This window comes from Cynoglossus semilaevis, chromosome 10, assembly GCF_000523025.1.
Source record: "Cynoglossus semilaevis isolate Cse_v1.0 chromosome 10, Cse_v1.0, whole genome shotgun sequence".
Taxonomy (NCBI): Eukaryota; Metazoa; Chordata; class Actinopteri; order Pleuronectiformes; family Cynoglossidae; genus Cynoglossus; species Cynoglossus semilaevis.
In genome coordinates this window covers 8,939,154-8,955,247 of record NC_024316.1, presented here as the reverse complement: position 1 = coordinate 8,955,247, position 16,094 = coordinate 8,939,154, and the positions used below count along the sequence as shown (strand labels likewise).

General features: G+C 42.3%; 1 protein-coding gene across 2 annotated transcripts in view; it reads left to right on the top strand.

Moving 5' to 3' along the window:
* Positions 1-3,072, top strand: part of mtor (mechanistic target of rapamycin kinase) — a 70,781-nt gene extending 67,709 nt beyond the window's left edge. For both annotated transcript variants that reach the window (XM_008318596.3, XM_008318595.3), the window contains exons 54-58: positions 727-792; positions 891-971; positions 1,198-1,278; positions 2,063-2,168; positions 2,268-3,072. In XM_008318596.3, coding sequence (XP_008316818.1) covers positions 727-792; positions 891-971; positions 1,198-1,278; positions 2,063-2,168; positions 2,268-2,283 — 350 coding nt within the window. In that variant the 3' untranslated portion in view covers positions 2,284-3,072. The remainder of the gene's footprint in view (positions 1-726; positions 793-890; positions 972-1,197; positions 1,279-2,062; positions 2,169-2,267) is intronic.
* Positions 3,073-16,094: the final 13,022 nt, after the last annotated feature.

Below are 16,094 nucleotides of genomic sequence, written 5' to 3'. Positions count from 1 at the left end.
TGACTGTGACTCATCACACAGTAGTAAATAGCAGATGAGAAGGAGCTGTAATTTTATACGAAGTTAAACCAATTCCACACACCACACTACATTGTAACCTTGCTTGCTAATAGCAAAAAAGCAATGGTTGACTTCAGGTCACAGTTTCTGATAGTAGTAGTGTGTAGTGAATACTACTTTGTTTTAATCAGGGGCTGCGTGTAGAAATGTGGATCTTTTGTGTTTTATTTTTCCATAAATAGTCAACACCTTTCTTATACACTTGCCTATATATCTGTAGTATTACTACACTATAGTACTAAGAACTGCACTACTGCACTCATTTGAATGGTTGAAATGTTTTTTGGCAGTCTGTGAATTTTATTTTTCAAAATGATGAAAAATGTCTCTGTCACCGTTGAACGCTGCCATAAAGGCCTCAGGAGTGTCTTCCAGACTTTATAAATCAACGCCTGATAGTTTTAGTGAATCATGAAAGTTCATACGGAGACGACCAGAGAACTTTTCCCTTTGAAAGTTTTTCCATGGTTTACCCTTTGATATTTTCTTCTGCAGAGCAGGTACTGTAACTTGATTGACAGACAGAGTCAATAATAAGCAACAGTCCATGTAGGAAAACACCCAAAGAGAATGTATGAATTATGATCAATTATTTAAAGTCCAGGTGTGATGGGATTCCTATCAGATGAGTAAATAACCAATGATATCGTCTGTGTACACCCGCAGCAAACACCAAAGGCAACAAGCGTTCTCGTACCAGGACGGACTCATACACTGCTGGACAGTCAGTGGGTGAGTGTTCAAACTTCAGCTTCTGTCGCGTCTGCTCTCGGCTCTTCACTTGATAGTGTGAGTCTCATCAGTTAAACTGTGTGCTCTGTCCAATGCAGAGGCTCTGGAGGGAATAGATCTGGGAGAGAGCACACACAAGAAACCTGGGACCACAGTGCCTGAATCCATTCACTCCTTCAGTGAGTCCCTGTCGTATTTATTTCTGTTTGTTGTCGTTCAGATCTGTATTTTTCTTTTTTTCTCTGGTAGCTGTACTGTTGTCGCAGTATTGCTGCAAGGCAGTACTTAAATCTGCTTTGTTGCCCTTTTGCTGTCAACAATCTTGAAGTGAAAGAAACAACAGTATACAGTTGGTGCAACATGGTGTTGGTATGTGAGTGTTTTTGTTGTTTGTGTGTTTTATAGTTGGAGACGGTTTGGTACAACCTGAAGCACTCAACAAGAAAGCCATTCAGATCATCAACAGAGTGAGAGACAAACTGACAGGTGAGGTCTGCAGCAACATCCACTGAGACGTGAACGCAGAGAAACCATACCAACGGACAAAAAACAAAACTGGATTTGTTTTACCTGACCCAGTTGTGATGTTTAACAAATTATGTTTTAAAAAATATATAATTTAATACTTAATATACACAATGCCAAAAGACCTTATTGTTAGAGTTTTTAGCCATACTGGATGATAAGTCACAATTATATTTAGTTCTTTGACTGGATCTGCAAGTTAAGCATTACATTATGTGAAAAGTCATAATTTGCCACATGGTGGCAGATGTGGTTAGTACTGTTGCCTGGTTTTCCTAGTTATTCGAACCTGCAGGATTAGATTAGCTGCTTTCTCTCTTTCTCTTTTAATTCCCTAATATTGAAGGCTGTGAAAGATGATTCGTCTTGACATGTTGTCCTGTGATGGACTGGGGAGTTGTTAAGGTTTAACACCACCATCGCTGTGATTGGCTCCAAACCTCTCAACCCTTATGATTAAGTATCAGCAGAAGACAATGAGATGTGTCAACGTGTTTATTGTCGGGTTTACATTTTCCCAGAGGTTTCTGTGTGGGATACAAATATCCAGTCAGAATTAATGTGATAAATTTACACCTCATACAACCCGATTATGGAGGTAACATATTTTAATTAAGAAAAGTACCTTTCCCAGTATAAATAAAGTATATTTACAGGTATTTGTTATTTTAGCCAGATTGTCAGATGTTGGACTCAAATGTGCTGCACTTTTTATTTCCTTTTTTCTTCTTTTGTCGACCCACAGGTCGTGACTTTTCTCACGATGAAACACTGGACGTGCCGACACAAGTGGAGCTGCTCATCAAACAGGCGACGTCGCATGAAAACCTCTGCCAGTGCTACATTGGATGGTCAGTGCCTATATGTATAAAGTGGTGTTATATTCTTATTCAAAATCTGAGCATTTTTGATAACTGTTTTTTTTTTTGTTTTAAATTTTGCTTCCTCAGGTGTCCATTTTGGTGAATGACGGCCTCCGGCAGAAGAACGGTCTCCAGAGGAACAAAGTAAAACTCCCGAGAATGTCTTTCTTTTCTTTTTTCTGTCTGCTTTTGCAGAGTTGTCCGGTTTTCCTGTGACATGCTGTAAGATTTACAAAGTGCTTTATGAGCTGTGGTTTTATCTGATGACTTTATTATTATATAGTCCTTACATCAGAAACACATTCATCCCCGTATAGATCGTGACGACGTCCACGTTGCGAGTCTTTTGTTTTTTCTTTTAACTTCACAACAACTTTCACAACCTCCAATGATTTGTTTTGGCTGAAATGATAACGCTTTATTCTTTTTATTAAAATTTTTAAAAGTTCCTCTAAATATAGCAGAAGTATAATTTAACTTGACATTATTACCGTCTTGGCACCTGTGCCAAATAATCCTGTATAAGGTACCAATGTGTCTGTGATTGTTAACGCTCTATCTTTTTACACCTACTGTGGAGGAAAACTGTTCTGGCATCAGGCAGACTTTTTTATTGTTATATTATTATGAAGCTGCTCCTCCTCTTGTTTTTTATGTCACCTACAGAGGGCACTCTTGCTCCTGTGAGAGCCTGCTTGAATGAGGACAGAATTCATTCAGCAGAACATAAAAGATAAGACCAGAAGAAAATTCTGGACGTTCTCTTATCTCTGCTGGTGACGCTGCTTGTACAATCTGCAGTCAGTGTGTATTTATTTTCATGTTAAAACCACAGAAATAATTCTTTTTTTCTGATATCTCTGACTAATAAAAGGAGAAGTGACAAACCAGATTGCAGAGGAGTCGGTGAAGACTCGGTTTTTCTGTGGGAAGAAGTGTTTGTTTCACTTGTGCTCATTGCTATTCTTCTTATTTCCTCCATTTATTTCTCCGCAGCGTTCTCCTCTGAAGGTTAATTACTTATAGATAGTCGGGGATTACGGATCAACAAAAAGCAGCCCATTGATCTCTTCCCTGCCGTAGCCACCTCTGCAATGTCACACTCTTTACACATTGGAACAGAGGCCTGGTGATTATCTGTTCACATCGATTGATTCCCTCTCTGTTTTCCCTTCTGCCTCCTCTTCCTCCTCCCCTGCTTCCTTAAAAGTCACTCTGTCTTGCCCTCTCTCTCTCCCTCTCTCTCTCTCTCTTCCCCTCCCCCTTTCCCTCCTGCCACCAAAAGCTCATTACAGAAAATGTGACTTTTGGTAGTCTTTGCCACCATTTCTGTTGTTCTTTCTCACCTGTCTAATTTGTTTGTTATTTTTTCCCGCCTCTCAAATCTGCGGAGGCGCAGGCGAGTCAATAGCTCATCTTAAATAGGCTGCATTGATTGAGCGAGGGATTTAGCTGTTTACTAACTGTGGAAATGAGCCACAGAAAAACAGCACTGCGTGGAGCAAGTCAGTTGTAGCAAATGATACACATTGGCAGACAGTGATTCTAAATAAGGTGAGGGGAGGTGAGGGGTTCTGGTGATGGAGGTCTGGGGGATACAGGAGGCCACACTTCACCAGCCATCAATGTCACCTGAAGCTGCTAATGCAGCTGCAGCTAGCACCTTGATCCACAGCGGTGTTTTCCAAACATTTTCAGAATATTTCATATCGGAAAAATCTCACCAAACAAAATTGTTACAAAAGTTTATGCAATAAAACACATGGTTTTCTTTACTTACCCTGTGTCTCTTTAGTTGAACACAATATAGATGTACTCGCAGGAATTGAAGAAAGACACAGAAATCTAAAACTGCTGTGTCACTTTTTTTATGTTTGATAACCATCTGCTCTCAGCTAGTGGACAAGTATTTAATTATTCTGCCTGTGTTTGTAAGAGAGACTAATGAAGACAAATTATTTGCTATAACTAAAAAACGAATGTCTGTCCAATTAAGGGAAATTTGATCATTTTCCACACTACACCTGATGATCCCTTACAGGACACTAACATGTCATGTCATAGTGATCAGGAATCACTCATTCCTGACCACTATGGTGTGATGGAGGCAGCAACAGATTCACAGATGAAGATCTTTATCTTCTAATGTTCTTATAATTATTTCAAAAGAGTTTTTAAATGAATTATCTCAAAGGTCATGAAGGTGTTTTGTGTTAAAAGTTGGTTCATTCCACATTCCAAAACAGGGATGTTGTTAAAGGTCACATTCAGTAAAATGATTCAATTGAAATGAATTTGAGCCATATACTGCAAAGCTATACTTTTTAACATGCTTTTTTTTACCATTATTGTTTGTAAAGGCAGTCACATATTAGAATGGCTCAATATCAACCTTTTTATTTCCTGTACTGCAACCTGGGGTATCAGATAAAAGTAGTGTTCCAAGAAAACAAGCTTCAACGTAGGCACAACTGGATTGGACAGGTTGTTTTTCTGACCTCAATATTTTTGCAAATATTGATCTGATACCAGTTTGGTATCAGATTGGATCGTCCCGAGTCTCTGGGATCTGGAATCTCTCATGGGGTCTCTGTTTTCTTCAATCACTTTGAGTATAATGTCCATAGTGCTCCGACGTGCTGCCAAACCATAGTCAGAACAGAATTAATATGACAACTTCTCCAGGGAGCTGCACCACAACATTAAGCATCCAATCCGAACTGGCTGAATTTGAACTAAGTTAGTGAATAGGAAGTAGAATTTATATATATAAACTGTATATACACACCGTGCCCCAGTGAAGAACTGACACAGTCTTGTCTTCACTGGGACACTCTTAAACATTGACTGTCAGCAGAAAGACATCAAAGACCTGAGGCTTCTAAAATAAAACTCCAGTTCCTCCATACAGTACTGTACTCCTCCACATATATTTCACTGACTCGTTCATAAACTAACAAACCACCAAAGTGTCTGTCAACTCAACTGTTTTTGCATAAACTATTTATAATTATTTGGTACAGGTTTAATTACTTCATTCTTTGAGATTGGATGTGAATGGATGCTAGTGTGAAGTCACCAGGTTTGGTCTTTTTTTCTTTTTCTGCTAGTGACTTATTTGAAATAAACAGATCTTATGACCAGTCAGTGTCCTCAGAGTATTTGCTTCAGTGACTGCAGTAAAACATCCATGGACAAGAAGTCCTCAAAAGCTGCTGCTAACTGTTCAATGACTGAGATGGACAGGAGATTTGAAGTTCTGCATGCCTTAAAAATGTAGTTCTAGCACTTGGCCTGCTATCATGAAATGATGCTGAATCTGGACTTTTAATCCCAGGGATTGGTGACCATGAACAATGATAATTATCCTGGAACCCAATTGCAATTGTCTCCAAATCTTGTGTCTAATTTCAGTGTCACACCGATCGTCTACACCTTCAAGCCTCACTTGACCAGTCTAAGCATGCTAGAACATGTTCATCTCCCCCTGAGATGATCTGAGCCAGAAATGTCTAATCTCCCAGCATGCTCAGAGTCTATCACAGTCACCCAGCAGCTGGATAAACCCAGGAGGCGTTCTGATCAAGTGTTCCAACCACCTCACCTGGTTCCTTCTCATGCAGTCGAGACCAGAACCTGACAACAACCCAGGCTCCCGTCTCTGTACTGGTTCCTGGACTCTGTAGGTCGTTACCTCAAACTACTGAAAGGTCATCGCTGTGAGTGGGAACAGACATTATCTGTCAAAATGAGGGCTTCGCCTTCAAACTAACACACCTGCACATCCGTTTGCTACAACGGCCACATTACTGCTGATGCTGCACCGAGTGCCTCGTCAATCTCACGCTCTATTTTGCCCTTGTTTAAGAACAAGACCCCCAGGTATTTGTACTTCTTTGTGCAGCAGCAGCAGCAGCAGCTTTCTCCCAGGACAGAGGGAGGAAGACAGTCTCCTGGCAAAGATGACTAATAATAAGAACAAACAGAGGGAATCACTCAGCTACCTACTTCAGTCATGGTTACCACTGCGGTTTGTAATAACATTAACCACAGTACTGATGCTATGTACCCTGAATTGTACCTCTAAAAGTATTTGCTATATTTATCTACATATCTTTTAAATCTTCTGAGAGAAGCGTTGAAAAATAATTCATACAATTATATATTTAAAATAAGTCAATTGATGACAATGGAGCTGAAAATTTGACCTTATTGAATAATGAAAAATGATAGTGTGTGTTTAATAGTGTGTGTTACAAAATATAGGAATATACTAGCTAAAGTTAATATTATGAAATGGCAACCTCAGTTGGCCTAACAGGAGGGGCTGTGGTCACTTCACTCGCCCTTACTCCCCTTACCCCCCTCTTTTTAAGAAACACTTTACGATAATAGAACCAAGAGCTGTTTTACAGTCAATTTTTTACAAACATTTTCACAGAAAGTCGTGACGGTACGTATATCTTTTCTGATACTGTGTTTGAGTCTCACACCGCCTCCTCGTCCTCCTCCTCCCCTTTTTTCTCTTCCTGCTGGGATTCCATCTAAAAGTGACAATAATACACTTGTGCTAAAGATAATCATTCTAGAAAATCAAACACATTAATTTAAGTCCATAACTCCAATAGAAATCTCCACAACCATAACATGTCTTTTTTTGTATTTGTCTTTCTATGTGTAATAACATTATTATAACTAGTATTTTTTCTTCTTTTCTTTTTTTACATTTCATGTTTGTCACCACTTTGTGAATGGGCGGGGCCATAAACCCGGCTCATATTTTGTCACCACTTCGTGAATGGGCGGGGCCATAAACCCGGCTCTGTTTGGTGCATTTGCTGTTTGTCTAATAACCTGAATAGACGGCGAACAGATCGATGAATCAAAGTGCACGGCGACACCTTACATTTATCAGCGGACATGTAGGCTGAGCCCAGCGTGCCTCAGTTACAGGCCTGTTATTTCTAAGCTGAACCACTTTTCACAGCACCTTAACTGCACTGTTGTGATAAAGCACTCTCTGTCTCCCGCTCTGAAAACCTGTTCTTTCAGCACACTCTGGTCCACATCCTGTTATGGGATTTACCTTATCTGATGTGCTGCATATTTGTCAGGTCGTTGGCCTCCCTGACCTGGACGCTCCGTCACACAAACACAGGCTGGAGTTCAGCTCTTAGAACCACAGTCGGCTGCTTCCTGTTAAACACCATCTTTGAGCAGCAGCTCTTTGGAATAAAGTGTTGTCGCACGTTTGGGAGGTTTGTTTGACCAGCAGAGGGAATAAAATGGTTCTTCTTTACCTTTTTCTTCATTTGACATCCAAACTTTGTCAACCTCTAACTTCAAACTGCTGACCGTCTCATCTCCATTCCTGTCCGTCCTGGTCACTCCCAGTGAAGATCTCAGCATCTTCTTCACCTCCACCTCAGCCTCTGTTGGTCAGAGCCACAGTCTTCAGTCCATACATCATAGCAGCTCTCACTACCGTCTAATAAATCTGGCCTTCTAACTGATATTCTTCTCTCACAAATCACTCCTGACACTCCACCCTGACCACACCCTTTACTTCACCTCTTTTAATCGCTGTCCCCCTGGTGTTTGACCTGAGGTGTTTAAACTCATCCACCTTTACTACCTCTACTCCATCCACCGACCTATAACTGTCGTTGACACACATGTATTCTGCCTCCTGTCCTTTTCTGTTCCTCTGATCTGCTGTATTTTACTCTAACATTTTTACAGGCCATTCTGACTTAGTTCACATTAAACACAATAACTGACGAATACAAATTTATTTAATTCAAATTATATTTATTTTTTATGTGTTTAATAAACAATGAGTATAAAGTGACTTTCCAAACTATTCCATCTTTTAATAAACCTATAACTTAAGGAAGGCTGAGCAGTAAATGCAGTCTGCAGAAAACGGTTTCCCCGCCCATCCATTAGGAGACACTGTGGAGCTGAGTGCAATCAGCTCAACAGCGTACACCAGAACAGCTCTCACTCTCTCTTCAATCCCCCCCCCCGTCACCCATCACCCTCTGACACTCATCTCCACCCACTTCACCCTGCCTGCACCCTATTCCTCACCTCTGTCCGTGCACTCTGGATCTCTGTGACAGAGCCTGAGTCAGAAACCTGGCATGATGGATGAGAAATATAGTGTCTGGGAAAAAAAGGAAAAAAAAATCAAAAAGAGAATGAGGGGCTAAAAGTCTCTAGAACACCACAGTCTCTGCCTTCCTGTAGTTAGAAGAACTTTTTTCTCTCTCTTCTTGTCTCTCTGGCATCGCTAACAGCTGTGACGGGAAAGAGAAAGACGGAGGTGATATTGATGCCCAACCGGGGGAGTTCGATAGCCGACTTTAGACTTGTTTAAAGTGGGAGCCTGCAGCCAGGACGGGGGCCGTCTTTGTGCACTGTGGTGTAAAGTCAGTATCGATGAAGTTGACAGCAGTTTAGCCTGCCTGAGGTCTGATACTCTCTGCAGACACTTCAGACGTGTTCTCCTGCCAGCTCTGGCCTTGTTTACCAGGTCTGTTGGCGTTCACTTGACTGGGCTGTTTAGGGACGTACAGCATGTGGTAACACTGGAGTACAGTACTCATCTGTTAGTCAAAGACCAGACGTATAAATATTTATATATATATATTTATTTAGTGAAAATACTTTACATATATATAAGTTGATGAACTTTGATTTAATGCATGTAGCTGTGTTTTAATTTTCACTGTATGTTGTATAGTCACCACTACACACTACATAGTTATGTATATTTATATATTAAAAACGTCTGATAATATTAGCTGACCTATATATTAGAGTAATTATTTAATATCTCTAAAAATCGTTATCAGTTTTTCCTTACGATATTAAAAACCCAATGATGAAATGCCAGGGTTTAGTCAAATGACGTGTGCCCTAAAAATACTTTTGGGGATAAACAGCTGTGTATGAACAACAGTAAAGAACTGATGATAATAATTCTGGATGGTATGATATTTAGAGGCTGTTTATCTGGTTGCAGACAACCATTTACAACAGAACGTCTCAATCTCTAGTACTTTGAGAACTGTCTACTGAACTGTCCATCCATTTTCGTCCACTGATCCGTTACCAGGTCACAGGGGCAGAAGGCTCCATGACCGCCACCCAGATCAAACTGCACCATACCAACCCCCCTGAACCTTCCTGCGGGTGGTGAGTCCACCTGAAGGTACCAGCCGCCCTAACCGGGATTCAAACTTGCCCAGGAGGTGAACTCTGGGGTTCCACACCAATGACAGAGACATTGCCTCTGGGCCAAAGCACCACCGAGATAACGTGGTACTTTTAAATTATTTGTTAATTTTAGGCAATATTGGCTTCCTGATTAAAGAAGTCAGATACATCCAACTAGTGAAATCCAGTTGGAGGAAAAGGGAAACAGATTGAAAAAGGTTCTGCATAAGAAATTGAAGAGACAATAAAACATATATAACAAACCACTGAACTCACCTCCCAGTGCTGGACGTGACACCTTCATTAAAGTGTAATCAGAATGCGAGTGTGTGTTTTCCTCTGCAGCGTATGAATCGTCCCACTAATAGTGCCGTCGTTCCTATAGTAGGAGACGGTGGCAGACGGTGTGATACACCACCACCACCAGGGGAAATAAAGTACAGTCATGGTAATGAAGGCTTATGTTCCCCCTGAGTGAAGAGTCTGTGAATGAAATCACATTTCAATGGCAGCCAGTCATTATTGTCTGTTTTTCAATGAGATTAAACACAAATAGGTTGTTATGTAAAGTTTGAATGATAGAATTAAAATGACAGAAATGTTTAGTGATGGTTTTAATTATAGGAAAGGCTTGTTCAGAGGTGTTTCAAAACCAACAAGCCTTGTTATAATTTCACCGTGTGTCAGTGGTTGTTATTAACAGCTGTGTGTGCAGGGGAGTTTAAAATGATTTTTTTTTCTTCAAGTCACAGTCCATGCTTTGGTAGATTCTTCAGGCCATGATAGCTTCCACATTAATTCACCTTTAAGAATCATTGTTGAAGCTTTTTTTATTATGATTATTTTTACTATTATCATTATTATTATTGTTTATAAAGTCCATCGATGTCTATTTCTTTGACTGTACACAGATAGACAAACCGTTGGTCACGTGTGTGTTGATCACGGGGTTGAGACTTGCGTCAACCAATCAGAGTCCCTGGTGTCAGGCTGAGGCCACTGCAGCCTCACAGGACCATGAACCAAACTCTTCCAGGAATGTTTTCTTTTTAAATCTCCAGACTGAGACGTTAATGCACCCACAGCTGGGATCAGTTTTCTTATTAGTATTTGATACTTCAGACTAAGTGAGGTTGGAGTATCACTCAAAAGTACTAGTACATTGAAACACACTGACAAACCATGCTGTTGCTCCTTCGGTGCCTGTTGTGATCTGAAGACTGTGGATCAGTGGACGCTGCTGTTTTTCAGTGGAGGTTTTAACTGGCAGTGTGTAAAAGTACTACTGCAGTTTTGTACTTTAAAAATAAAGTTGAGAAATGAACCACTTTGAAATCTATCAGTGAATTTAGCGTGTAACAATGCAACGAACTGCAGAAAATCATGTGATTTGTCATGATGATCATTGACAATGAGTTGTGTTTTTTTTAAACTCAGATGTACTGCAGTATCCTGAAGTCACCTTTGTCCTCAGAAAGTACTGACGTCTGTGTCTCGTCTCCGACCTTGGCCAATTGGAACTACCTGCCAACATGGAAGGCACATGAACGGCAGCGTTGGTCCCACCTTTGTCCCTCTCTGCTCTCTCCCACTGATGTAGCCGGGGTCAGGTGGAGGTAAAGGTCTTCATTAGCTCTTATCTCGGCCACTTGACTCATCCCTGTATTCTTCCCTGCAGGAGCAGCGCGAGGAGGTGGAGGAGGTGCTGTTGTCTGACAGTCAAAGGACACTGCTGTGAGGCTGATAATATTATTCCAAACCTGATGCAGTTATTGGAGTGTCAGACCAAAAGTGACCTCAACATTGTGTCGGCTTCAGCTGAGCAGCTTGTAGCCCAGAGCGCGGGCGTCTGTCTGCAGCTGAGTGTGACAGCTCTGCCTGTGTGTGTGTGTGTGTGTGTGTGTGTGTGAATGTGCTCAGAGAGGCTGCACCGCTCAGCGAAAATTCATCCCTGGAAAATAAAGATTGTTAAAACATTGCACTTGTGGTGGATGCAGCTCTGACCTGAGAGACTGACGATATTCAGTTTGACTTTTAAATTCACTTCAGAGGATCACAGTGAGAGGCCGGGGTTGGACAACGACACAGGTGTTTCTTTATGGGTCCAAATGATACCACAACTCAACAAGGACACGTTCGATTGACTTCAACTCTGGTTTCATCCTCCTGCATGTGTCAGGGGTCAGACTGGAAACTCGAAAGACTCCAGACCTGCAGGCAGAGGGTTCATATGTTAGGTCAATACAAAGTCCAGAGAAACTGGCTGAGGTCAAAAACAACAAGGACAATACTTTTTCGTTTGGAAAACTACAACGAAAACGAAAAGAGGAGGAGTTAACGTGACACAGGTGTGGGAGGTTAGGCAATCAACGTGGAGGGGAATCACAGGAGGCAGGAACAGGTGGAAGCAGCAGGTGTCACTGGATATAAGTGTAATCCAAATTGTGTAGTTTGGTAATCTATCTTAAATATTCTATTAACTACCAAAAACAACAAAAAACATGATCCTCTCCATGTTTCACTGATAAACTTGTCTAATCCTAAAGGGAATAAAATTCCAACTGAAAGGAAGCCCAAGTACCACTAATAGTACATGAACCATAGTTTGACACCCTAGAAAAACCAATTATATTTTCCTCCATAGTGACAGCTCCAGGCTACTGTACTGCATTTTCTCCTACTGTTCATGCAGCAGATGACCGTAACATGTGACTCCACCACTGACTGTGTCTAAACGTAACACGGTGTGATTTTAACACAATCTTCTCTGAGATTTTCCAGTGTCATGAACAGAATATGGAAGTTCTGATTGCACCTCAGAGAATCACTTCTCCTTCCACGGCAGAGGTTGGATGGAAGTAACTGGCCATGAACGGATAATTTAAGGAGAGTGGGCGAAGGAAGAGGAGGCGGAGGAGGAGGAGGAGGAGAGAGATTATATCAGCACATAGTTATCAGCTTGTCAGTGGTGCAAATGTAAAGAAATGCACACAGCGTAGGGCAGAGAGGAGTGCTGCTGCTGAAGGCTGCTGTAAGTGAGACCCGTTCTCAAATCAACCACTGCTGAGTCTCTCTGCTGCCACTGATTTCCATCTGGGTTTCTGTCACAGCTTTATAATTTCTGCCGTTTCCTGACTATAAATGTTTCCTGCGTTCCATCCTCGGACTCGTCTCACAGCGCTCCAGATGCATGGGTCACAGTGAAATCTTTCACTGTCACTGAGGGTTATCTTTCAGGAGACATCAGCCATATGAGCCTACGTACGTACAGTACACAGGGCCGGTCGGCGCGTTGTCTAACTAACCCCTCTATTAGATTAAAGTCACGCTATCGGCCAGCAGGAGGCAGCTTGCTGCACCTGATAAGCTCCAGCTGAACATTAAACAACAGAGCTGGACACTGTTGTCATTGTTTTGTGCGGCGGCTCATGGAAACAAGCCTCATATCTGATGGTGAAAATGCGGAGAGCCCCGCGTAGCCGTGTACCTCATCATTCAGCCTAAGTAACTTGTTGACGTGGGACCGTCCTCCAGCTGTCTGTGCGGCCCGTCCTCTTGTCTCCCTGCTCAGATTTACTCACCAGTGGGAATGGCCATTACATCTCCTGTTATTATTTGCCATAAAAATGCGTTGAATGGCGACCAACACTGAGGTGCTATAAAAAGCAGCGGGGTGTGAGATGGTGTCTGTGTGTCATCAATCACACACAGTGGCGAAACATTGGGCCAGTGGGTAGTGGAAATTGATTTTTCTGTAAGTCTCAACGATTAGGGTGTGAAAGGGGGATTGTGTGAAGTGGGGGGGGGGGGGGGAAGGAGGGGGGGTGTGGTGTGGGGGGGGGGGGGGGGGTGGAATGGTACAAGAGAAGCTGGGAGGAGTGGGAAGGAACAGGATGTGCTGCTCAGAGAAAAGGATGGAAAACACAATGGTTCTAAGTGTATTTGTAAGGCGTCGTGGTTTGATTTCTCTTAAATATAAAGATCCAGGACAGTGATGTCAGACGTTTGTCTTCAGCTTCATGTGAAGCTTTCATCATTTACACTGTTTCCAGGAAGAAACAGTGAGAGTGACATCATCATGTTCCATAGCATAACATATACCACTGTAATGGTTTGACTGGTGAACATCCTTCATACTTTCATTGCTCTGATACAACACAGCATACCGTTAATCCTGACTGGAAATGCAGCCGTGAACCTGTTTTACAGTTGTCTTAAAAAAAAGTTACATCGAGGGCAACTGGGCGAAGTATTTTTTTTTTTTTAAGACATTTCACCTCTCATCCAAGAGGCTTCTTCAGTTCTGATTTTTAGCCTCAAAGGGGCCGTATACCGGAGGGTAGTTGTGGAAAGGAGGGCACGGAGGACTGGTGAAACACACCTCACAGTCACATCAATGTTTTTTTATGTCCATCATAACAACACCCGTGAACTGATGACGTGTCAGAATTTTTTTTCGCTTTTTTTAAAACTCTGTAGAAACAACCATTCAAATTAATCTTATACCAGTTCTATTTCCCCCCACGGCCTTTTTTCATTAGACACTGCATCAGTTTGTTACAGGAACGATGTAGAGATGGTGCCACCAGTGGAAACTAAAATCCCTCCCACATGTAATTCAGCTGTCCAAGGAACCTTGAGCCTTGAAAATTGTAATTCTCATGATGAATGAACACACACACACACACACAGAGAGAGAGACACAGTGTGCTGCAGTGATGTGTAGCTGGTCCCAGCCTCTCCAGCTCTTTGGCCTTATCTCCAGTTCACTCACCATCATCATCCATACACTTAAATACACTGTAAGCTATGATTCACTGCACTATTCTTATCATAACCCAGGCACGCTGACGTTTGGAGGCATGCTGCTGTACTGACCCTCCGCCCCTCTGTCTCCAATAAGCATAACCACATCTGACAAGGCCAGGGCAGCTGAGGGAGGGGTTATTTGCGCCTCTGTTAGATAGCTCTTCACGCTTCTCCTCTCCACCTGCCCCTCTGCAGCTCCAACCTTCTCCCTCTCCCTCTCCCTCTTATTTACCTGTAGCTGTTCTCTTTTTCTTCACTGTTTGAGGAACAATTTCTTGCACCTTCTCTTTTGGTTTTCGCAACAACCGGCGGAGATCGATTCCTGCCAGAGCGTCGGAGCAGTAAGAAGTGTACCCAGCAGGGATAGAGCAAATATGGAGTCACACCGTGATGCAATGGGAAGCATGTTAAGGGATAGAAGACCACCGAGCATTCCCTACAGCCCTGTGTGGATACTTAGGAAGAACTGGATACATGAGTCCCTCTCTCTGTCTCTCTTTGTCTCTTTCCCTCTCTCTCACACACACACTTGAATGAATTTCATTTACTCCTCACACACTGCTTTCCTTGAGTCGATCTTGTGCCTCTTGTGCACGCGCCCATTATCTGAAGCAGGGGCCGTCGGAGCGTGAGGGGCATCTTCCGCCTGACTGACTTTCATTTACAAAGTAGCGATGTTACTTTTGTGTGGGGAAATGAGATAGCACTGCAGCAGACAGTAGGCTACATTATGCTGAGCAGTGTGCACACGTCCTGCTCCCTTTCTTCTCTCCGTCTCCCCCCTCTTCTTTATCAGTGGCTTTTCCCTCTCACATTGTTCATCAGGGCCTCCAGACACAAGAAAAGAAACCATCTCCCAGGATCAATTAAGTCACTTCCAGGGAGTTGTGAAGCACGGAGGGAGCTGCAGAGACAAAAGCCACGGCCATGTTGGTGTCGCGGCGACGTGATAAAGTGACAAGGTCTTCTTTCCAGGCCATTACTGTGACAAGCAGTCCTGTCTGGGGAAGGTGGACCTGACAGCAGAGTGCTGCCCCACCAGGACACGGAGAGAGCTCTCAAAAGAGCACATTTCTGTGACACACTTCGCCCCTTTGCATCTTCACTGCCCAGATGTTTTCATTTAGTCAATCAGCGCTCTGTCTCTTTACTCTGTCCCTCCATCCTTTCCTCTCACTTCCTCAAAGGTTGTCTCCAAGGTCTGCAATCTCTTTCAATGATTTCACTACGTCTATATTTTCAAATGTAGTCAATTCTTTTATTTCTATCTCTAAAGAGTGGTCAGGTGTTTTATTCACATCCCTTATTTCCTCATTTGCAAACTTTCTTTGCAGCCCTTTGCTCTTTATTGGACGATATTAGGAGTTCAGATTTTTACATCTTAGTTAGATTTGGCAAATGGGTTTTGCCTCCTGTTCAAGAGAATTACACTATTAAAGTAAAAGACACACAGAACTGACATGAACATTCAGCGACCGGGACCCAGACTGGTACCGGGCTGTGGATCATTTGGCACTCGTGGCAAAAAATAATATTGTTTAAAATGTGTATTTTATTTTCAAAAGTAGTCTGGGGATTTTATTTTGAAAAATGGCAACTTCCTTTCGAGTTGATTTTTAATCATGGCTACAGGTGATTGACACTCAGCACACCTGTTCCTCTGTCAACATGTGAAGCAGAGTAGATCAAACATAAAGACACTCAGAGTGTCTGTGTCTCCCACCACCCCAGGACTGGACTGGACTGGACCATCCAGAGGAAACACACCGAGGACTCCGTCTCGTCCGTGACTCTGCCTCATGGTAAGTTTTCAAACTATTGATTTTTAAAATAGTTAAAAACACTGCGCTGTTAGGGTTTCAAAATAAGTGTCAAAATAAA